The 24,896-nt window shown below is 37.2% G+C and overlaps 1 protein-coding gene across 2 annotated transcripts in view; it reads left to right on the top strand.

The window, feature by feature from the left end:
• The window catches only part of LOC121674390 (protein cordon-bleu-like), a 115,946-nt gene that overhangs the window by 55,782 nt on the left and 35,268 nt on the right, over positions 1-24,896 (top strand). The window contains exons 6-8 of one of the 2 annotated variants that reach the window (XM_042048707.1): positions 1,577-1,621; positions 3,963-4,057; positions 7,453-7,536. In XM_042048707.1, coding sequence (XP_041904641.1) covers positions 1,577-1,621; positions 3,963-4,057; positions 7,453-7,536 — 224 coding nt within the window. The remainder of the gene's footprint in view (positions 1-1,576; positions 1,622-3,962; positions 4,058-7,452; positions 7,537-24,896) is intronic. The other variant, XM_042048708.1, reaches the window with a different exon arrangement.

The following is a 24,896-nucleotide window of genomic DNA, read 5'->3' as shown; positions in this document are numbered from 1 at the left end:
TATTTAAAATTTTGTTCTCATGTTTACCTATCCTTGCTTTCTGTTCTCATAGACAGAATTGTAGTAGCAGCTTCTTGGAGTTGAGTTTTATCAGCCTGAATATGTATTCAAATAACATAATTCTATGATGTGCTTTAAAATATAGCTGCTTTCAAAATACACATTGACAAGCACTACTTCCTTTGAGGTCAGAAAGTGATATTCATTAAAATTGTCTCCTTCAGTTTGTTCTCAATTGCTATCACTTCCAGCACAGTAAATGTCCTTATTTATTGTTTAGATAACGTCATTCTTGTAGGTGCTGAGCTGTAGGCTTATTTTTTATTTATAAAATTATTTATTTATGTTGACATTCTGTCTCTTCTTTCCAACTCTTTGGTAAGTGACAGTTCTACCTCTGTGTGAGTCAAATTTCAGTGAGTTTGGACTTCTAAGTAAACTAGATATCTCCTTTTCTTTTGAATTGGTAGTATGTTCCAAGAAGAGGCTGACAGCATGTCATAACTCAGTTGCATGTTTGTTTTTTTCCATACATGTTTACTGTAATTAAGCTAACCATTTTGGAGCAACGTATCGAACGTGGAGTATATTCAACAGGATTCATTCAACGTGCTTCGGGGACAGCCTATAGAGTAATTATCATAAGCCTTCATGAAAGTCTTTCCTTTCAAATGGAAGTGGCAGTGTGTATGCTGGTGCAGTGTTGGTCCTCAAATTTTGGTTGTGCCTATACAGTCAAAACCAAGACTTCACTACAGGGCTGGGATTATAGCAGCAAATTATCACGGAATCAGAGAATATGTTGAGCTGGAAGGGACCCACAAAGATCTACACATCATAGTGTGCTGCTCTCTACATCAACTTTTTTTTTGTATTCTGATCTTTTTTAACCTTTCAGTATTCCTTTCCTGTCATTGTGATAAAATCCCCCTGATCCTGAGTATAATTCAATTTTTTATGCTTTCCTCTTACTCTGCACCATGGTGTCTGAGAAAACCAGTAAATGCACAGTAAATGTAAATTTACAAGAATTTTTCCTTCGTTTCAGGAAATTTCTTCTTCAGTGTTCTAATTTGTAATCTCCAAGAGGAATAAACCCACTGTTTTCAGTAGCAGTTGGTCTGTGACTTGTGCATTGAGTGGGTATCTAGCCTGTTTAGTTAACAGAAAATAGATTTTTTAAACACATTCCCACTAACAAGTAAGGCATCAGAGATGCTGAAAGCCATAGGCTGTTCTTGTAAGAGCAGATTCTAGAAAAACTCCTCACTCTTTCCTTGCCTGAAACAGAAAACACCAAGAGCTGAAGGATTATTAAAAGGGAAGCTCTGCTGCCACCTGCTTACTTAATTTGATTTAGCAGTTGAAGCAGCTTCCTGAGTGAACCAGGAATTAATACAAATGCAGCTAAACTGCTTCAGTAGAGCTCCGCATCTCTGTTGTCGGTCAACATTTTTTTTCTGTAATGCTTAGGAAAAAAAGGTGCTAGGACTAATTACTGACTATTGTGCCTTACAAGGCTGTATTAGAACTTTAATGTGTTTTCTCTTATCCTTTCATTGCTTGCCTCTTCCAGTTCCTCCATCAAAAACTCAGTCTGAACCTTCTCTGAACTATAGAGGTACTGTACAATGCTGCTGAGAGAAAACTTCACTCTGTGTTTAACTCTTTCACTTCACTCTATGTTTAATGTGGGTTTGGTAGATAGATCTTTAAGAATGTCAAGTAAAATGCTGTAGAAAAACAAGCTATTTTTGATCAGTGTTGTCTTTCCAAAGTGTTGCTTGTATGTCTTGTGCTTCTGCTAAGAACAAACACATTCTGTGCATACTGTCTCTTCAGTAATAGCCATTAAAATGCCAGCAAGTAACAAATTCTGCCATTTAACTCTTTTGTGGTGTGGTATGTCTATACAGATCCTAAGCCCGTTCAGTTTACCTAAATCATGATTAGTTAAATTTCACAGTTACTAACATTTCAGAGGTCTCTTGGGAAAAAAAATTATTTAGTAGCAAAGGCAGAATGTTTTGATGTCTGTGAGATCTTCCACTGATTTCAATTTACATGCAGCAAAGCATTTTAATATCAAATGTATACATTCACATTGGGTAACTGAAAAGATGCTGACTTCTGAATTGTTACAGTAGTTGGGGTTGGATTATATTGGTGCTTCTGCTTCCCGTCAAATAGAAAATGTGTGTATTTAGTATATCCTTTCCCTATTGAGTCTGTTTTAACATTGCTTAAAGTAATTATCCTCAAGAAAGGTATGGTTGATTTCTAACCAGGTTTACTTCTTTGCATTACTAGCAGACACAACATAACTGAAGAAAAGCTGGATAACTTATTTAAATTTGTATGATGGAAGCCCACCTCCAGTAGGTGACAGCCATTGAGCAAATCTTAGTTCATGGCCTCTTAGCTTCACTAATGCCAGCTCTATTCCCCCTAATCCTCTGTCATTACTTGCTGTGGCTTCCTCTTACATGGCGATCAATAGTAGATGGAATATCTATTGTATTTGTTTAAGAAAAGACTATACAGATTAATAAAGACTCATTATTTTGATGTTATATGCTTTACTTAATTCCCAGTTCATTGGTATTACACAATGTTCAATGTGGATGAGCAGCTGCTACGTTAGCCTTTCTGCAGCATTGTTTATGGTTGAAGATTGTGCAAGTAAAGGAATCGCAATCTAGTCACAGCCCAGCCCCAAGCAAGAAACCAGCATACAAGCATAGGTAGTGCTTAGGATTTAAGAAAAGCATGAATTCATTATTGTATTTGTTTGCAGTGCAGTTGCAACCTTTCTTAAGGATAGTTTCTCCCTGTTTTCCTTTTTGTTCGCTGTATGTGTTTAACACCCACCTTCTGACACGTGAGATTGTTTATATGCAAAAGTGATGTGTGTGAAAATCACTTCATATGTTATGCAAACGAGTTCACAAGAGTTCTGGGATGAGGTTTTTTTGGTGAAGTAAACCTTTATTTTGTGTGAACAAGCAAGTAATTTTGAATTTGAGTTTTAATTGTTATTAAATAAATATTTACAAGAGAAAGTTGGTTTTTTTTCCTGTGAATTAAACTTTTTGAATGCTAGTGGAATACTCTGATGTGCTTGGAATCAGGAGGAAATATTTATAGCATTATGCAGAGTCCATTTTAAAAAGCGAGAGCACTTTATCATCTGTTTATTAAATGGGTAATGTTGTTTGCTGTAATGCATGAGTGTGTCATTTTGCTCATCCAGTTTGTGGATGAGAAACTGAAGGGGGAAGTTGAAGGGCTACAAAATGATATGAGAACTCATACAATTTCTTAAGCAGGTTCAAGGAAGACACATTTGAGCTCTTACAGCCTGAAATACCTATAAACTCCCCTCTTTTCCCACCTGAAGTAAAAGCACCAAGATAAGAAAGGTGACCACAACCAGCTAGTTCAAGTTCCAAGGAGGGCCCTATTTCCAAGGGGAAGGTCTTTTTTCCTCTTTTTACAGAGCTTTATCCAAATTACACACTGAGAATCTGTCATTTAACTTCACAGTATTGTCACACCTGTGAATTGTTGAAGATACTCACCATTATATCTTTTATTAAGTGTTTAGGGTTTTTAGTATTACAGTACTCTATGAGATTTAAGTGATACATCTAACAAGCATATGTGAAGTCATAAACAATTTTCTCATGTTTTGCCTTTAATAAGGGTTATTTAATTTTGATTGAAAATTTAGTGAAGTTTGTTGAATTATTCCATTTGTCTTCATTAGATTTTGGAGCATACTCAGAACAATGAAAGTTTAATGACAAAGTAAGTGCAGGATCTGGCAGTTACTTAGATAATCCAGTCCATAACATCTCCAGCTCATAAAAATCCAGAATTAAACCAGGGTGTTTTAAAATACTCATGTTCTGAATCTTTATTTCAAAAGTGTAACAACTATTCCATTAAAATTGTTTCAGAACCAAATCGAAAGGCTTCAGTAAGCAGTGATGCAATAGAGAAAGAAAAGACAAGACTTTTGGGATTGTTTAATGCTGATAGAAGAAGCAGCAAGGTAAGTGTTCAGCAGTGTACTGCTCACTAAAGAGAATTTATTTCTTTCCAGATCTGTTATGTCTGTGGATGGCAGCATTTGTTTGGCCAGCCTTCCCTTTCCTTACAGAAAGTAATCTGTTAACAGGTGCATGAGCTCTGTGTGATCAGCGCAGTGTGATGGAGGTATCACCTGCTTATTGAAGGAGTCAAGCACGTTGATCATTTACTTTTTTCTTTATTTTTTTTTAATGCTGTGAGTTCGGTAGGTGTTAAAAAAGGGCAGTAGCTTCAAGCAACCTGTGTCTGCTTATTAGTAGTGCGCATATTGTAAAATGCATTTATGAAAGGACTGATGTAGTACAGAACAATTTAATTATCAAGTAGATGTGTCTTATGACCTCTTCTGTGCGTGGGTGGTAATCTCTTTTAAAGCATTTATACCTCTTGGAAGCTCTGTGCAGTCACACTATTGCCATCTCCAAGTCTGTAAAGCCGATGAATCAGGTGTAGAAGAAATAACTTGCAATACTGAACTGAAGGATCAGTGTCTGCTGGGGGACATGTTAGCCATTTTTAACTTTGTTTGTATTCTTGAACTGGAAAATTTAGGGAAGAAATACTGTATAAAATAATTCTGTTGACATGCATTTATGAGGAATGTTTTCATTTATCTCAGGAATAAAATACAGAAGAACTTTCTGAATCAGGAACATAGGGAAAATAGTGGGCTTTTAACTTCATACTTTTTGCATCCTTTGTTAAAAATATTAGTGTTAACTGATTTTGGTTGTAAAGTATTTAATACTCTGGCATGTCAGAGGAAAAACAGAATTTTCTTTTATCTAGTTTAAAGAACCCTCCAAGGCTTTTGGAGTGGACTTATAAAATGTGTATCTGATTAACTGGCAGTAAGAAACATTTGCTTGTAAATGGACAGGTGTTTTACTTACCTAGTCTTCTCAGTCACATTCTCAAAACTATGAAAGCTTCATAAATCTCTCATTAGTTCTCTGCCTTTTTGTTCATGATCAAATTTGTAGTGCTTTTGCCAGGGAATAGATTCCTTTACGGACATTGTGAATTACTGTGTTGGAAAACCTATTTTTGTCATAGGACACTTGGACACTTGTTTGTCATAGATGCTGAACTATTCTTAATATCCTACAAGGGACACACGGAAGCTGTATTTTATGAGATAAGAACCCTAAACACACTTTCAGAGTGGTTTTGCACTGCAAGAAAATACTTCCTATTTAGAAGGGAACAAAAGTGTAACTGGAGCGATAATGCTGTATCTGCTCAGAAGAATCAAGTAAACAAGGGAGCTCAGCCTGAGCCTCTAGAGCTGTAATTCCTCTGGAAGAACCAAACACATTACAGCATGCAGTTTATGCATCATACTTTGTCCTCTCATTCCATTTTACTGAACTTGGGTGTGAAGTCTGTGTTCTTGCAGTTCTAACTCCTGAAGCAGATCAGTTTTAACTTTTAAAGTATTAATGCTTACAACCTTAGAAAAAGTTGCTGTGAAGCATCCTAATTCAGGGGTTACTGCAGTGAGTTTCTCACAGCAGAGTTGAAAATGTGTTCAAAGATTGTAAGCTCCTCTATTTTTTTTTTGTTCTCTTTCTCTTGGTTGTTAATCAAAGGAGGTGATACTCTGAGGTTTTTAAAACACTAATTTTAATGGATGCTAAGGATATTGAGGATTAATTAAATTCAAAATAGTATTTGACCCGGGAAAAAGTAGGAACTGTACAAACAAGTATGAAAAACAGCTTCTAAATCTGAGGAAAAGGTCTATGTCTTTCTTGCCTCTAGTTCTGACAAGTTAATTGATTTTTCTTGGTCATTTCTTTATTGGACACTTACTTTCAAATGGCAGTTACTCTGTAGGAAAAGAAACAAATCAGTCACTTTGTTTAGTCGAGCAAGGAAGTCACTGTTGCCTTTTTAATACAAACCTGTGGGAATTTGAAGCACAATAGGTAGAAGAATTACTGAAAACTGAAGAACAGAACAGCACACAGGAGCAAGCAGGTGTTAACAAAGCGTAGTATATCTGACTTGCTATTGCGAAAGATTTCTAACCAAAACAGCAGTGAAACTGCTGAACAGACTTAGCAGGATGAGGGCACATTAATAAAGGTCTTTTAATAAAGGATGTGGTAGGTTTATGAAGGGATTAGATGATAGGATGCCTTATGATTTCAGGGAACTGGAATCAAAACCCCAGGGTGCCTAAACTCTTCTCTTTATGGCTATTTTTATATTTTTACTCCCCCACAAGGGCTTATGGGGGAGTAAATAACCACAAATACCCCATGGTTCTGCGTATTTATTCATTTTTGTTTGTTTGTTTGCATTATAATTTGCAGCGGTGAGGAGAGTGTATGTGGTCATACATAGTCTCTATTTTAAAACTATTTGATAGGAATAATTGTTCAACGTCCTGCACAGTAGTAGGACTGCAGACTTGCAGGCATTTGCAAGGGGAAGGCAATTTCTTTTGCAAGGGAAGGAAGAAGAGTGTTAGCCTGGGTTGCAAACTGTTCTGTATCAGGTGTCAGTGCACACTACAGGCCTACGCTCAGATTTCCATGCCCACGCACATGCCTTTTTTCTCAGCTGGCTCACTGAGAGCAGTAATTGTGGTATGACAATACACCAGATCTAACTTTTCTAAAAAAAACTTTCCGTTATATTGAAAACACTGTGACACAGAATGAAAGCAAAGTCCTATTCTCGTGGCTGGTACAAATTTGTTAAAAGTATTTCTTTGGTTAACTTTGTACTGGCAGGCTTAATTCCAGATCAGGTATCATCGTGTTCTCTCCATTCTAATTTTATGCTGGATCAGTTACCCTCTGTTCTCCTGCAGCTGGCATAAAAACCATAAAGGTGGCATGAACTCCATTTCTTTTTGATGTTAAGTGTAGTCGTTTGCCTGAGGCTAAATCCAGATCAAATTGGTACTGCTAAGCAATCCAGTGGAGCAGAGGTGCTGTGCAGACAGTCATGGGATCTAGGCTTAAGTAAGGTATGTGCTAGTGCACAGAAACAGTTCCTTCGTGGAGAAGTGGCAAGGAAGGAGCTCCCTGCTTGTTCCCTTGTGTCTGTGGGTACAGCAGAGACTAGCAGTCTGGTCCCTGATATTACAGGAATTAGTTACTCCCTATTTTTATCCTGGCCCAAGAATTTTTTCTTTGTATTCTTGTTCTTACATCTTTGCTGATGGCTTTCTTAGCTACTTGCCTGAATCAGAGTATTTTGCAGACTACTTCAGAGTTTCTCAGCAGTCAGATCCAGCACTACTGAGACAGTTCTGTGATGGGGTTGGTATTTTGTTCTGGCATGTTTTTGCAGTTTTGTTTCCTTTGCTGCTGCTGTGTAGGACACTTGTTTGTGTTGCAGACAGAAGAATACTTGAGGATGAACAGAGATTGTGGTGAGGAGGATGTTTTTAGTTCTGCATCTACAAGTGAAGGCAGCTTGGATGTAAGTACTAACACAGCTTGTCGATGCTATTGCATTCTTATTAGATCCTGCAGTTTGAATTAACCAGAAACCACTGCTTTTCCTAATGTTTAGCCAAGTAGAAGTAGAAATAGCTTGTGCTTTAGCAGGCTTCATTATGTGAGTGCACAGTTCGCATATCTTCATGAAGTTAAAATGTAATGCCTTGTCTTCAGATAAAACTTGCTAGCTTCACTATAAATAAAGTTTCTTTCAATGTTAGAGTCTAAGCAGTTGTGAGAAAGAGGAACATAGGTGTTGTGACATGCAGTGACAGTACTGCATGATGCAAGAGAATGTTTGCCTTACCAACAATATTTAAAGGGAGCTTTTCTTATAAAACCACACCTTTCCTTTTCATCCCTTTATCTGACTTCTGCAGCATGGCAGCATTCTATTTGTTTCATAAGGAGCTTGGGGGTGAAGAGTAAACACTGGAAAAAACAGGATTTTTGTGAAGTACCTCAGTAGCATTTGGGGTACTAAAATCCTGTGAATCACATTTAGAAACATTTTTAAGTGACTGACAGCCTACCAATTTATGAGGGTCTAAATAGGAAGGTATCAAATTAGGAAGTGGGAATCCTAAATATAAGGTGGTTCTGGTGGTATAGTAATCATAATAAATGGCACATCTTTTTATTACTTTTTAAAATTACTTGGCTTTTTGTTGTCATATTTTCAAAACCTGGAGAAGACTCTGATTGTGTGATAGAAGTCTGAAATGTCAGGTTCAGCTCTGAATCCCCCTTTCATAAACAGATCTTTGGAAAAGGAGTGCAGATATGCAAAATATAGAACCCAGTAGCCACAGAGAAGGGTGACAGGAAATTATGGAAAAAATGGAAGAGTAAGAGAAAAAATCCCAGATGAAAAGAGTTATATAAAAGGAGTCCAAAAGGAGAAATAGATAGAAAATTGATTGGCTGTGAAGTGTAAAAACACCATACTCTGCAAATCTCTGAAGATTTCATAATGAAAGATTACTGAAATGGGAAAGCTGCTTATGATACTAAAAATTTGGGCAGCGCTATAAAGGTTAATAGATCTCTCTTACTAAAAGAAAGTCCTAGAAGAGGGTGACTGTGTAATTGAAATAGACTAAGTAAAAGTATAGAAAAAGCATCACAAGCTCTGCCAAAATAAAATAATTTTGTGGTTTGTATTCACTGCCATTATAAATTAATCTCAATATCTTGATACCCAAGTACTAGAAAAGAAGGAAGGGTAGGAATAACAAGCAACATTATGATGATAAAGGTGTGTGGTGCTTTCCCCAGAAGACAGACATCACCTTATTTTTCTAGGGAATATTATAGGGCAAACTGTAAATTACTATTTTTTTTCCTCTGACATTGATGAAAAAAGTTTTCGAAACTGTTTTGAACATGTAACTCTCTTCTAAAGGTGCAGGTTGTAGGGAGGAAAAGACTCTTGAAGAGGTAGAAATGTTTTCTTTTTATTCAGTTAAATGACCATGTCATGGATTTAACCTTTTCCCATTTTCTTCTTAAGAGGGATTAATCTTGAAGAACAATGTAGCCCTTGTTCACTGTTTATGTCTTTCACTTCTGGTTTGACACCTGTATTTGTATGAGCACCAATCCTGCTAAGGCATGAGCACATAGTTAAATGAATGTGTTAACTTTGTTGCATTGAATTTGGTACTATTCTGTTCAAGCTTGTAGAAGGTGTATTAAATAAGTCTAACAGATTCACTCAGCAGCACAGAAGGTTCCTCCTTTCAAGATGCTAGATGGGATTCAAGAAAAAGTTCAACAATTGTGATGCCTTAGGTGAAAAATTCTAAAATGTTGCAAACTTGCTATAGATAGTTGGCACAGATAACTTGTATTAAGATAAAATTCAAATGGAAACACCAGCAAAAAGCACATCATAATTTTAAAAGTTCAGCTTAGCAGTTCCTTATGGACTAGATTTGAGACCCTCAAATTCTGAGTAATTTGTTATTCTGCTTGTTCAAAAGAGATCTCATTTACTTCAAAAGTATCCTTACTCCAACTAGGTGGTATCTTACATGACCAAATATGGGAAATATGTATTTAGAGATTATTATATAGAAGTTTTATTGCTGAGATAGGATTGTTGGCAAAATGTCATCCCGTAGAGGCTTCCTCTTTTGCATTTACCTCAGGTCTGCTTTCTAGTACTGTTTTGGGTGATTTGAAAGTATTTTGCTTTTGCTGTATGGGAACCAAAGGCAGTTTCAGTTTTATTTCGGAAAGAAAAATATCTTGCCATTGCTTTTGGTACGGTACCAGGAGTTACACTGACTGGATCAAGAAAATTTTTTTTGCCCATAAAGTAACAGTTAACTTTTGAAGTACTACCAATGATGCCTTGGAGTGGCTACCTGAAAACTGAGGCTAGACAAGATTAGGAGAATAAAAGCAGGTATTTATTGAGGGGCCTTCAATAAATGTACACTACAAGTACAGAGCCCGAGGGCTCCACCCAAGATGGACCCTGGGTCACGGGTTTTTCACACTTCCATAAGTTTGGTTCACTTGCGTATCAGGGTTAATTCTCCAATTATAATTTCAAGTAAAGATGTCATTACCCCAAGTTTTCTCCCCCTGTCCAGAGGCTTAGTTTGCATATTTCAGGGCCTGGGACAGCAAGGTGTCTTTGAGTTCAGGCCCAGAGAGGGTTTGTTATGTCTAACCAGAATGGGAGAACAGTAGCTAACAGGCTATGGAGTTTTAGAGTTACGGACTAAAGCAGTACAGGATCTGAAAAATATAAAAGCTAAATTCTAAGGCATCACCAAGGTAAAGGCATGAACTTTCACATGTTTAGTTTAAGTCCTTTTCTCACTATTACATGGTGGTGATGTGCACTGAATTGTAGGGGAAAAAAAGTAAAGACTCTATTCTGGGTATTGATTTGGAGTTGGTTTGTTTCTTTGTTTAAACTGAGCAATATGAGGTAATAGAATAAAAGTGTAAGAAATAAGAGACCCTTAAGTGCTTATTCAAGCACAAGTTATATTCACTTTTTAACCACCAAAACATTATCCGTGCCATATTTATCTAATTATTATTGGAATTATTAATGCCTCTAAAAATACTTTGAGTTATTGATGAAGAAGCAGATTTTCAAAGTCAAGATGGCAAAGTCAACACTTACGCTTGAGGTGAAAGGACATTTTTTCACAGTATCAGCAAAAATAAAGGTGAAAAGAATTTGTTAACAGCTTAGAGAGAAGGTGTAGAAATGCAAGAAAAGACTTCTCTGTGAAAATCCTCAAAGTGCCCAGTTCATTACACCATACACCAGTAAAGGACACGAAATCCAACCGTGTATTGTAAATGATGCAGAAATACCTTTCCCTTAATCTGGGAAGAGAAAAAAATTAGTTTTGTGCTAAGAAGATGAGTTTTATATCCAGGTTAAGTTTTCACAAATCAAATGCTATTGAAATACACAACATACAGATAAAGCAGTTGGAAGTTACAGTGCTGTTATCTGTATTCAGCTTTTTCTGTGCCGAAGGCAGACTGTCAGAGGTGGAGTTTAGAACAGCTGGAAAAAAAAGGGAACTTGAGTCCTCTCTGCCGCTTGGTGTCACTGTCCTCATATAAGCAGTTGATCAAGCTAAAACACAGTATTTGGAACACAGTACTAAAATTAGCTGGTTTTATTTTTGGGACCTTTGTGTTTTCATAAATCAAGAGCAAAAAAGCACATCCCAAGTGCTGAACGATGTGTAGCTCTGATGTGGACTTTGTTTATGTAATATATCAGCTTGGGAAAAAATATTTAGAAGTACAGCCAGGAGCGCTTATCAGAGGTTTTGAAACTTCAGCACAAAGTCTTATCACACAAGGTTTCTCTAGTTCAAACAGAACTTCAGCAGTGTGATGTTGGAGGATTTTCATCAGCACTTCATCAGCACCATTTTTAAAATAGTGAGTCTTCAGTGTATGTCAGAATGTAGGTTTTGCCCAGAATCAACTCATTAAATGAAGCACATAGTCCCGTAGTTCTCTGCTTGATGAGTCTGTCCTGCTATGATTATATATGTTCATATGCAAAACTACAAGAGGAAAAGAAACATGTCATTTAAAATACTAAACAGTTATCAGATATGTTTAGGATGTGGGGAGGGGGGATTTTGTTTTTATTTTTATTTTGTAGTACCTGTGTAATTGCAAGATTGTGCTCCAGAAGAAAAGTACCATGCTAATATTTGATAAAAGTCATCAAGAATTTAGGTGCATTAGTAATCTTGGCAATCACTTCTTAAGTGATGGCAACAACTTTTTTCTCCATATAAAGGCTTTTAAAACATGTATGATTTACCTTTTCAGTGCCTTGTACTCTAACTGTAACTTGTATGCCCTTGTTGAGGGCAGGAGTTACGCCATTCATGATGCACTTTCTCGGTTCAGAATGATTGGAAAGAAGGATCAGGTGCAGTTAGATGAATGTTGTTTCTCTTCAACCATGTCAGGTTCCAGGTGATCAGGTAATATCCTTTCCTGTCAAGGATTTCATGTCACATAGGCAGGTGCTGTTTAGGGTAATAGGAGTGAAAATACTGCCCATGTCATCTAAATGGAAGCTAACAATCATCCATTTTTAATATTTCCTTGTGTTTGACAACCACATTTGCTTTCAATTCCTGGTCTCACGTTCTCCATTCTTGGTCTCCTGACAATGCTCAGGATGTGTTTATTTGTTATTAGCAGGGACAAATCCTGGCATTTTGTAGAGTTAGAGCTATATGCACTGTCCAACATGTAGATTGTGATCTGGCCTTGAAACAATTCTGCTTAGTGTGATTTTGTTTGCAAAATACTAAACTCAACAAACTGAGTATGGAAAGTTGTCAATATCTTGCAGTGGACAGGTCTGTTTCCCCCAGTCTTTCATTAAAGGGTGTTTGTAAGCCAGTAGTTAGATGTCAGAGGATGACACTAGGGAAGATATAAACATTTTCATTTGTGCATCTGTTCACATGATCAGAAGAAAAAGAGATCTAATAAATATCATATATCTCAGCATAAGGCTCACCATCACAGTAAAGTTAGTTTTATTTTGATAGCCTGTGATACGCCATGGAAAAAAAAATCATTACTGTTAACTTGCCTTGGTAAGATGAAAGGTTTGCCCAAGGCTTGAGCTGGCATTGAGAGAATTTCAGTAGGTAGTAGTGATGCCAATGATCAACTTTATTTGTCCTTGTCTACTGAGGGCAGGACAGGAAGCAATGTGCCTTACATATAGCAATAGAAATTTAACTTGGATACGAGAAGGAGAAAATTTGCATGGAAATTTCACAGGGGAGCATGCTATTAAAATGACTGTGAAATCCTTATCATTGCCTAATCTGTAAAACCTCCAAAAATGTCTAGAGGATGAGCTACACGTACTTTATTCTGTCTCAGAGCAGAGTTATAGATTAAGCAGACCATGGAGGTGCCTTTCAGCCAGACTATGGCTGCTGGAGAGATGCAGCTGTACCTACCTCCTTTTGTGGTGTGCACTTACAGGATATTAACTGTCTTCACTCATGTGAATCATAGATGGTTTTGCATATTATAGTGTCTTTAGATTTTTCTTACAGTATGTGATAGCAGACGGCAAGTGCTTGAAACAGTGGCTGCCTGCCACCATCAGACTTCAAGTTTTTGCTCCAAAATATGGTGTTACTAGACCTCTTCAAAGAAGAGGTCCTTGGAGTTAGTGCAAAAAAAATCGTCTTAGAACCAGCTGAACTACTCTGGCTCAAAAAAAAAAAAAAAAAAATAGCCTGAGGCAGACACCTGGAATGGAAAGTCTCAGCATCCATGGTTAAAGCATGGTGAAGTTACAAGCTATTAAAAACAGTATCTGGTGAAGAGACATGTCGGCTGACCCCTGTTCTGTCTGTGCTGCTTAGCTTGTACTTGCCAACTTCATGCATTCAAAAATCACTTGTCAGCTCTTGCCCTCACCACACAAAAGTGGCTTAAGATCATGAGATTTGAAAAGAAGTCATTAGGGGGGACTTGCCTCCATTTGACTTCTGAGTGTTAGGTTTGTAGAAGTCACATTTAAGCTTCTGTTTTGTGACCATAAATAAAGGTTTTGTTTAAAAAAAAATATTATCAGGTAGTCAGTGGTTACCAGAACCTGCATCTTTATTTAGATTTGTGTGGTTCAGAGTTAAATCATTACAACTCATGGTATTCAAGTTGTTGCTTTTAAAAAGATAATTCATAATCTTCAGCTCCTGCAGTGGTTTTAACAGGACATTTTGAAGGAAATATTGTCAAGAAACTTTCTGAGATGAACACAGAGAAATGAATTAAGTCAAATCAAAAGGGCTTGAGTAGGGTCATATCTACAAAAGGAACTGGGTACAAATATGCCTGGCAGTGCCTCTTTTAAATACCTGACAGTGTGGGCGTCTGGACTCTGCATCTAAGCAGCCGAGAGTCAGATTTCCCAAGTTTTGAATCCACTGAAATCTTCACAGCAGAGTTGCTTGTTAAACTCTGCCCATCTCTGTCTGTTACCTGTCTCTGCTCAAGATTCAAACCTTGAATCAGCTGTTAGATTCAGGGATTTGAAGCTTTTACGCTAGAATATTACCACCTACCACTGTTATCCAAAATGTAAGTGAACTAAGTTCTCTTTTTTGCTTTTAGAGATATCAGCATCAGAGAATTATTTCCTCCTTTTCAAAAAAAACCCAAAATACTTACTGGGCTGGAGACTGCCTGGAACAAAGCTGTGAGGTATTCTTGATGTGGGAAGCACCCTTTTGTAAAAATACCCAAATATTCAGTGACTCAGAGAGCAAGAGCAAGCTTAACTATTCAGACCAGTAATGAAATAACTTAAGTGTGGTGGCAGCTCTGGGTTCCAGTGCCAGCGGCAGAGATGTTTTTCTGTGTTTTATGCTAAGCAGATGTTACATCCAGCAAGTAAGTAGTCACTAAAGCTAGAACTGGTGGAGCCAAATGGCTTCCTGCCCAGATGAATGCCCTAATCTCTGTCTCTTTTTAGCTAAACTCATGTTCATGTCCTTGAACAGAGAATAGTCTTGCCCTCCTCACAAGAGGGGAAAGTTTGTTTCTTCTCAACTACACAACAGTTTTGGACCTGGATTTACCATGCTTTTACTGAATCCCCAAATTTGGGGTAGGGGTTTGGACAGGACAAGAGGTAAATGCCATAGCTGCCTTTTCAGGCAGTTGCATTTTTGTGAAGCCCAGTTGCTTGGTTGTGCTTTAAACACACCTATTGGATCAGGCCCCTCGGCTGACAAAGAAGGAGATTTGCACATTTTATGGATCCTGTTGGAATTTAGGCAGGAGGTTAGAAGCATAGTTTCTCTGCAGTTTTTGTGCTCAGCATGCCCAGAAACAGAATTCAGGCACCAAAATGGAAGTAAGCACATCAGAGGGATATGTGTTGGGATTATTGATGGGAAAGCACAAACTTTTAGGGATTTAGGGAGGCATAACCTGACAGGAGCATGCTAAGTTAGGCTTGCGTGTGGCAATTGCAGACCTGGTCTGTATGGCATCATTCTCTACATGGTGATGTACCCAGTCAGTCTGGTGTAAATTGGCTCAGATATCTCCCTCGGATGTTTAATTAAGGCCTGGTGACACACCCTTAACCACCCAAATCCTTTTATGTCTGATTCATCTTTTGTAACTGATTTCACTGAAAAGTTCTGAAGTTAACTCACTGAAAAAAAAAAATAGAATAAAGCAGCAGCTAATAAGACCAATGGCTTTTAATTTGCATTAATAAAAGTACATTAAAAAATACCCAAAGACAAACTCAAATTCCGTTTGAGATTTTTCTAGTGACATGTCAACCACTGAGGCTTTTCTTTCTTGGTAATTAATATTACCAGAACCCCTTAATAGTCTATAATAGCCTTGTAATTCACATTTGGTCATAACACATTCAGCATGTTGTTCTTATGTCAAACATGCAGTGGTGTGGAAAATACCACCTTTAAACAAAAGTTTATACCAGGATCAGGCTTTTCACAATTGGATAAGCAGAGATGCAGTTCCTTAAAAAAGTCTCTCACATATTTCTGTGTAGATAAAATACTTTTTTGTTTAAGTTTGGGATGGTGTGGGAATTAGTCAGGGAACTATTTACTCCACTGAAAAGTACATTTCTTTTTGATTTCATGATAGGTATCCAAAATATTTCTTGTCAAGCTTTCCTGTGGTAACTACTGTAGTGAAAGGATTAGTGTGTATTTATGCCAGGGCCCTTTACTAGATGAAATCAGAAATGGCTAATAGTATGTCATCGATTCCATATTTCTGATATACAATGGAAGTTTTTTTAGAGAGTAAAACCTGTTTTTGTAGTGGCATAATCTGAATCCCATGTAACCATAGATTCATTATATTAGTCTAAAATATCCTATTAGCATATGTAGATTTTAGATACAGCAAAAATCTTCAACACCGGTTAACATATAATTTCTTTTCTTTTGCAAACAATTTCTGAGGCATTAGCGCTAATAGGATTTGGTTGCTTTCCAGCCTCTTCTGTGGACAGTGAAGACTCGATTTCATTAAAAGTAGTGGCATACAATAACATTTCTTTTAATTAGATGATCTCATGATTTCCACACATATTTGTTCTGTGCATTATTGTTCTTCGTTGGCAAAACTGAGCTGCTTGGTAGCGTTTGAAACCATATGTCTCAGTAACATCTTATGGCAGGTGAGGGAGGATTTGCAAAACACTTGCTGACAGGACACAATGCATTTTACTTTGATGCGGAAGTTTTCCTAAGTGAACTTTATGGCTTATTTTTCTCATGCAAAGTCAAACCTACAGGAGGCTTAGTGGCCCTTGCAGGTCTTCCTTTAATTCAAAGAGTTGTCTGTATGAAGCAAAGAGTGTGCTTCTCAGTGTGTGCTTCTCAGTGTGTGCTTCTCAGTTGTTCATCACTACAAAAAGAGACCTTCTAAAGCCTGTAGTCTGTGTAGATGTTTCATATTCTTTCTTCCTTTTTTTAACAGACAACTGTTGAGTTAGGTTTTAGAAGTCTTTTACGTGCAGCTGCAATACTGATCTTCCCCTCTGAGCTTAGCAGAAAGGACTACAAATAATTTCAGCCATTGCTTTTGCTCTTACTCTGTATAAAGTAATTAATACTGTTTAATACTTCATTTGAATTCTAAGAAACATTTTGAGATGCAAACTGAAGCCAGGAAAGAGTGTGGCAAATAGTAGTCAGTCTTTTTAAAGGCTTTTACAATGGTATGAAGTAGTAATACCATCAGTCAGTTAGACTTTCTTGAATTGTTTTTTTCAGTGCCATTTGCATCTTTAAGCAGATCTCAAAACATTTGGGCAACTAAGGAAATATTTCTGGTTTTGTAAGTGGTCAGCTGAAAGGGCAGAAGAGAAAGCAGATCAAGGCAAATAGCAAGCACGTAGCCATACAGAACTCTTAAATAGGTGAGTAGCTGTAGGCATTGGCCTCACTGACTTGTTCAGTGCCATACCAAGCACCTGTTTAGGTGTTTTGCTGGTTCAGTCCCTCGGTGACCTGGTGTGAGCCAGGCGTGACCGGTGTGTAGGTTATGAGCTGTGTAGGCAGTCTCTGAAGTGCACTGACATAGCGAGATGGAGAGATTACCAGTAGGTTTATGTTGTTAGTGCTAGATTCCCCGCACCCCCCTTCTCTGATTGTAACATTTTCTTCTTTCCATCCCAGCAAATGCTCAGGTATGCATCTTGATTGCAGTCTCTCGAAGTTTCAGCACAGAGATGGTGTGATTTCATTGACTCTAAATGGAGCTTGTTCTGATTTACAGTTGTTTGCACAGGACAAGAGTCAGGCCAGTAAAGTGCACTGTGGAGATTTGCCTTGTAAAAACCTAATGGCAGTGGATTTGACAGATGGGGGAAGGGAAGAAGAAACATTTAAGACTATTTATTAATCAAGAATTCCAGCAGGGAGGCTTTTCTTGCCTTGATTCTGGCAAATGTACAGATGAGAGATACTGTGCAGAGACTGTTTCTGCACAAACAGAGAAAGCCCTTCAGATGTAAACATTTGAGCAGCTGGCATGGGAGATTAGTGCAACAGCAGTGGGAGGGGGGGTAATAGTGGATAGTGGTGCTGTCTAAATTTAACAAATGTTAAACAAGGTCCTTGTTCTAGTTTAAGGGTTACAGGTCAGAAAGACAATATCAACTAAAAATACTGGCAATTGTACACGTCAGACAAAATTATTAACTAGTATTTAATTAAAAGCAATTTGCCTATCCCAAGTTGTGACACCTTCTTAGCTCCTTGCCTGAAAAGGGGGGAAAACAAGGGGACTGGGAAAATATATTTTATGTAACCTGTTTGAGTTAGGGAAAAAAACAATTTATCCTCCATCTATGGAAAGGAAACTCTTTGGGATTTCTTAATGTTTTTGGTTTTGATTGTGAACTTAATATATCGTTCTACTTTTAATATCCTGTGGCTGCATATTACATCAAAAGAAAGCATCGTTCCAAGGGTGAAAGTAGTGTAGGGTCTGTTAGCTTCGTAGACATCTTCATATGCTGTTTAGCATCATGTGTTTTGGTTTTTTGAACCCTTGCCAATTAGTTACACAACTAGTCTATATATCAGTGTAGGGTATCTGATCATGCATTGGGTTCTTTGGATTTTGGTTTTAATCTGTTTTGATTGTGCTTTTAAAACATCTCCTTGCCTATTTGTTGGGATCCAGTTCACATGTGTTTTGTTGGAGGTCCTTTACTTTCTTCATTTCTTTAACAGAAGAGATTAAAGTATGGATATCTGGAACCAAATTTTATGTTTAAAAAATCAGAGCTATGCTTTCTCGGCTGTCATTGTCATGATTTTCACTGAGCTTGAAAGTATACTGAAGAAAAGATTTTTCTGGAGAAATGACAGCAGCAGCATAGTTTAGAGTGTTATTGTCTTTCGACATCTTACAGTTAGATTGACCATTGGAGAGTCCATGCAGAACTCACTAGAGCCAATGGAAAAATTCCTGCTGGTTTTAACTGGCTTTGGACCATGTCCTTTATGAGTTGCTAGCCATTACCTACACCAGTCCATTTTAAAATCATTCCTTCTTGTGCTACTTCTGGTTCTCAAAAATCTTCTGGCGCTTTCACTGTCATCTCTAAAAACATAAGACTTAATTCCTTTTTGATGGGCAGTTGACGCAGATAAACCCCTTGAAGTTGCTTAATTTATAGAGCGTTTTCTCACTGGGGAAGGAGAAAACCCCAAAGTAAACATGTTAAGTCTTGTTGAAGATGAATTGCAAACAGTGGCAAAGTAAGGGAGTGGCTTTCACCAACCAATAATTTGTTGCAAAAGCAGGTTTTTCTTTGTTATCTGAAGCAGTGCGTACCCACAAGTGAGCAGAATTCCCAGCACTGGTTGCCCTATTTAAGCTGTAATTGTGCCAGTTGAAGTCCAAGTGTAGGTATATTTTGTATCTATTTCCACAGGTTTTTAACTTCTGTGTCAGTTAAATTTGGGACTGTGCTTTAAAAGTTTCTGCCAAAACTTAGCAGTGGGGAGTTCACTCCAGTGAATTGGAGTATGCCAGTCTGTGGAACTCAATAGATTGGAGAGATGTGATTTCTTAGTATTTCACACTAAATTCACAAAGAAACAAGGCTGTACACAATAGGAAAATTCGTTTCATGGGAATAATAAACATTCACAGGTCAAGCTCTGGTTTCCCAAGGATATACCACTTAATTTTTTGACTTGGAGAAACTTTGTAGGCTACAGTATACTGCAAAGGAAGATAAAATTATGCATTTATATATATGTATATACAAAGTGAGAAAAGGCTGAAGTAGCCTGGTCTCCAGCACAGCTGTGCTTCCAGCCCCTTTGCGGTATCCTATATTATCACTTCATGTTTATTTAGAAGATGAAGTGGTCTAGACGGAGTTAGAGTTAAAAGAATAGCAATGAATGCTCACAATAGGAAAATAATTAAAGGCCAAGGATACTGGAATAATGTTCAAGCATTACTTCAAAGAAAATTCCAAGGGAGGGTCTACTTCTTTGTTCTTAGCCTGTTCCTGTGAACCCAGTTAATGAACTTGCGTGATTTTTGCCAGCATGATCACAGTATTGATTATTCTCCAAAGAGGATAGTCTTTGGAGCATCCTTCAGGATGGAGAGGAAGCTTGGATTTGAATTTCATTGTCTTGGAAGATTCAGATCCTGAACTTAATTCACTTGACTTCTTCAAAGTATAAGCATATGTATTTTTCTATCCAAACTGATCAACTCCTTTAATAAGACAAGCTTAATTTCTGCAGGTATCGATCTGTAGGTATTATGAAACAGAAAGTGGCTGTGTACCACACCTGGATGTGCTCTATCCATTGTCCAGCAGGAAAGTGTTGTCTTTAAACTTTCTCTTCACCCCTGTACTTTCACATGATGTCCTTCTGACTCCTCGTCACTCCTGGCCACTGATGCTGATCTGGGACTAAATATTCAGCTCTTAGAATTCAAAGTGGTTTGTTGGCATCAGTACTTGAACATCAAGTTGTAAGCACGATGTGAGTTTGTCTTTTGATTTTATCTTCTGCAGAAGGCCGTCATATCTTGTTAAGGGGTTGTTTTCCTCCAGTGCAGTAGTTTGCAGTCACAAGTTCTCATGAAACTCTTGAAAGCATGAAAGACACGGAGACTTAGGGAGCTTGCTTAGGCCAGCCCTTAGGACTTCAGACTCAGCATATTGTACTCAGTGTGTAGTATGTGTGCATTCAGGCACAAACATGCATGCAGATATCAGGAAGAGCTAACTGAAGGATGAACTCTGTGCATATACATCCCTGTGTTTGTATGTAGATACATCTATGTATGCACAGAGGTTATGTACACGCACACCTGCACATCCAGACATCTGAAAGAGCTAATTGAAACAGTAAAATTCCTGGCTGCAGTCTCCTGATTCATGTTGCTAGAATCCTCTTAGTGACTCAGTAATTAGGATTTGTTTTAAGATTTGCACTAATTTCAGAGTTCAAAAGCTGATTTGTTCTTCTAATTTAAGTTTTAAAGCCTTCAGAGGTTATATTGTTTTTCAGTAATATCTTTGGCAGTGTTTTATCATTACAAAGTGTAAAGCTTCCTTTTTGAAAATTTAGTCTGACAGTTGGACGATTGTATTTGTCTCCCTCTAGCTAACCACCTATAATCACCACATACTTCAAAGGGAAAAGTTGTTGCAGGACTGCATTCTAAGTTAATAAAGTATTTGTGTCAGAATTGGATTAAAAGGACTGGAGCTAGAAGCCAGATCCCTGAGCTTGAGTAAATCAGAGCAACTCCTTTGACTTCAGAGAAATTCTGCAGATCTTGGTGAAAATTTGCCTTTGAATCTCAGTAGATTTTCTTCATTCATCAACAGCTAAATAAGTAGAGATTTTCAGAGGCCAATAGTCGTGTCAGAATTTCACCAGACACTGAAAGTTAGTGAGGATTGATCATTCGTGTTTCTTGTCTCTGGAAAACTTGACTAAGGACAACACCTACATTAAAATGTGAAGAAAACACTTTTTAATTCAACTGGAACAAAAATACTTTCAGTGAAACCCAGAAATTATTTCTCCAAAACCAAACAAATACACACCCAAAAACCTCATGCCAGGAGCTATTCCATTCATAATTCTGGTCGCCATAAAAATTGGCTATGCAGACATTAAAGCAGATATTTTTAAAATTGTATGTTTTATGTAAAGTTTCCATCTCCTCCTCCAGTATAAACTGGCATATCTACAATGAAAATATATTGAAGATGATCAACTCTAGTGGTTTAATAGTTTCTATATGTTAAAAGAATTTGCTGAGAAGAACTTTTCTATAATAGTTTTTAAAATATTTTGAATTTCAGAAGGACATATATTGCAGATGTAATAATGCCTATCTTCCATGAACCAAAAACATTGGCTGATTGATTTAAAAGAATTAGTAATTCTAGAGAAATAAATTCGTATGTCAATGATGAATTAATTTTGCACAGGACTTCTGATCCTTTTTGTGGTTATTTATGATTGATGAATGCTTAACACCAGTGGAAAAATGTCTTTTTCTTTTTCTATTGTCAGTCTTTGACCTTTTGAACTCCCTGTTTCCTGAAGTCTGTTGCCAGACCATTAGTAAAGACAGATTTTGATTTTTGGCTTCATTGTCCAACACTATTGGATTGAGCTAATCTATTTTCATGTAGTGCAAAAGTATAAGTGAAAGGAGAAACCAACTTTTTCAAGCTTACAAAAATGTGCCTTTTTCCATCCCCAGTCTTCCAAGATTGCTCTCACTATATCTACTAATGGCCTTCCAAGACAAAGTGTAAATAGCCTCTTTTCTAATGTTCTTTCCATGTTTTCCTTCTGGCTTAATATTTTTCTGTCTTTCTTCTATACTGGGATTGATTGGAATTTTGGAGTCCATGTGAATTTTCCTCTGTAATTCTTTCTTCAGGTTCCTTTAAAATGTGTTTTTCTGTTGGGGTCTGTCATTGGCTTTTGGACCTCTCTTTGTAGGTTTCAAAATGTTTCTTTTGTTATTTTCTTCCATTCTCCCTCATTCCATGTCTTAGTATGCATTAAAGCCCTACCACAGAAATATTTATTACAATTTTACAAATCTGTATATATCAACCCCCCTTTCTTTCAGTGCTAAATCTTTCCTGGTTTGAGTTCTGTTCATGTGACTTTTCCTCAACTGCCTTCATGACAAGTGAACATGAACATCACCATCTTTCTGTACGGTCAGTCACAGAGTTTTCTTACAAAGTATGATTTCTGTCCTGCACAGTCTCCTTAGTTCATTGTTCCTTCCCCAGGATATAAGGCAGTACTCTTATCATCACATTCACTGAACTCTTCTGCTTTTTGCTATGCTCCTCTCCTTTTCCAGACTTTCATCTTTGAATTTCTTCAAGGACTTACTTTCTAGTCAAATCTCATGAACATGTTCACTTTGTTTTTTGCCACAGTTACTGTGTTCTTGTTTCCATCCTCACTTCATGTGTTCTTTCCTACTTCTTTCGTGTCTGCTTTTGTTCCACTTGGACAAATACCCAAAAAGAGATTTGTAATGTTTTCCATGTTTTTTTCATATTTCCTTTTATGATTCACCAATTCTTTTATGATTCCCTGCACATCTCTCATTACAAGCACATAGCTATCAAAAGAAAAAAAAAGTTATGTGAGTAGCTGAATATGCTCACTCTCTGTCTTTTATTAGATATTCCTTTCTGGGAATCTCTTGAAATTAATATTTCTTCCCATAGTGCCTTTATATACTGGTATTTTTGACAGTTATAAAAAATATATTTTCAAAATACAGTAGTTTTTTATAGGCTGACATATTTTGACAGTGCATTGTGACAAAAAGTGTTGGACTTGTGGAAGATAAATTTTGAGCAGTCTAGCCAGAAAGATGTAAATCAGCCCCGAGTGTGCATTTTAGATGTAAATTGAGTCTAGTATTTTCCCAATATGATATTAAAAGAAAGAAGGAAAAGAAAAAAAGAGAACATTCTATCAAATGAGACACAAAGTTGTCCACACACTTCTGAAAGTCAAGATAAATAATTTTACACTTGTATGGAAGGCAAACAAACCTTACCCTAAGCATCTGGTGGCATCCCAGACTGTCACCCGCAGTTCAGCTTGATTTCAGAATTCACTTCAGATTGTGCCTGCAGCCTGCACTCCCTACCTCCCACCTGACTGATGGGTAGCAATGTTTCCTTTAAACTGCCAGGGAGCACTGGAGCATTTGATCCCAAAATGTTTTCTGTGCTATATTAATGATGGTTTTTTCTCACTAGGGTTTACATATACAAAACAAGAGCAAAAGTATTTGCATTTTATGGGTATTTAAAATGGATCTCACATCCAGAAAGATAAAAAAGGGCCCACATGCTTTGTGTGCTGTCACTAAGCCTGATGGTCTCAGTTGTGGAGCACAATAAGGGCACAAAGGAGGTTGGCATGTTTTGGAAGCTTGTGCATATATGTCCATGTTTTCTCTATGACGTATCTGGCACTGTAAAGTGGCATTTTAAGGGACTGGACATGCATGTCTCTTTTTTTAAAAATGTGCTGGGTTTCGTATATCTTTTTACAAAGATACCTGTAATGGACACATGCTGAAGCCTGTAGCTATTTCATGGATGTCATTGGATTTATACTAATGTTGAAGTATCTCCCACGAATTTTGTGTCTCATCATCTTTAGCTGCATTTTTGTAAATTGAGAATCTGGAGAAAAATGGAATATTAAGTGTAAAATATGTCAGTTTGTGTGGTTCGAGCTGAGGTTTGCTTTTTTGAACATACCCTTCCTTGCTTTGCTGATCACATTTGTTCAGAAAAGATTCTTTAGCAACCTAAGTTACTTTCATTTGTGGCTAAATATCTTTAGATTTTAGCAGAACAACTTTTTATTTCTTCACAGAACACACAGTGACAGAAATTAAATCAATTATGCATTAGAAAGATCTGTAGCAAGTGTATTTTCACTGCACTGAGTTGAGAGTGACTTGTCAACGCTAACAGCTCTGAATCAAAGAAATTATGTTTTTCTTTTTAACAAGTTCTGCGGCTGTGATTCACAAGGCCCACAGGATACAAGCTTGCTGGTTACTGCAATCAGTTCAGTGTCCAGACTGATAGGAGAGGACACAAATGATTTATAAGTGTGTGCCTTCCAAACACCCATTTATACACTTGGGTCTTGCCATTAGTACCAGGCAGCATTCTGCCTGTACCCACCTTCTGGGTTATTGCAACATGGTGACCCTCTTCTGTCAAGAAAGGTGATTTTTTGCTAAATCTGTTCGAATGCTACTTTTTTTAAAAACATGAGTTTGTTTGAAACACACTGTCACTTACAGAAGAGGTGATATAAAGACACAAATGTAAATCAAGCTAGCTTGTCTTCCCCTTTCTGCATGTATTGCTGCAACAGAAAAGAATTATTGCATCCATTTCTCTTGATACTGATTGACTTCTTCAGATTGACATGAAGGAATTTGAGTAGCAGTAATAGACAAAGGTTTTATTAAGCATGAAGTGTATTCTGACTTGAGAAAATCTGGAGAGTGAAACAGGAAACGAGAATCTATTTGGAGGAAATACATTGCATTTTAAATTACAAGAAGTGATTTAAAAGCTTCAATTCTCAAAGCATTGATCTGTCATAAAAACTTGAAAAAATATAACTGATTTGACAGTCTCTGAGTTGCTTGATTAATACACATTGTTGAATTCCTAGACTTGTATTCCACTGCTTTATATGTGCCGTGGTACTTTCTTCA

Source organism: Corvus kubaryi, unplaced genomic scaffold (genome assembly GCF_017639235.1).
Source record: "Corvus kubaryi isolate FWS band 111438036 unplaced genomic scaffold, C.kubaryi_AGA036_p1.0 68, whole genome shotgun sequence".
NCBI lineage: Eukaryota > Metazoa > Chordata > Aves > Passeriformes > Corvidae > Corvus > Corvus kubaryi.
Note: the sequence above shows the minus strand (reverse complement) of the source record. Positions and strands in the feature narration are given on the sequence as shown.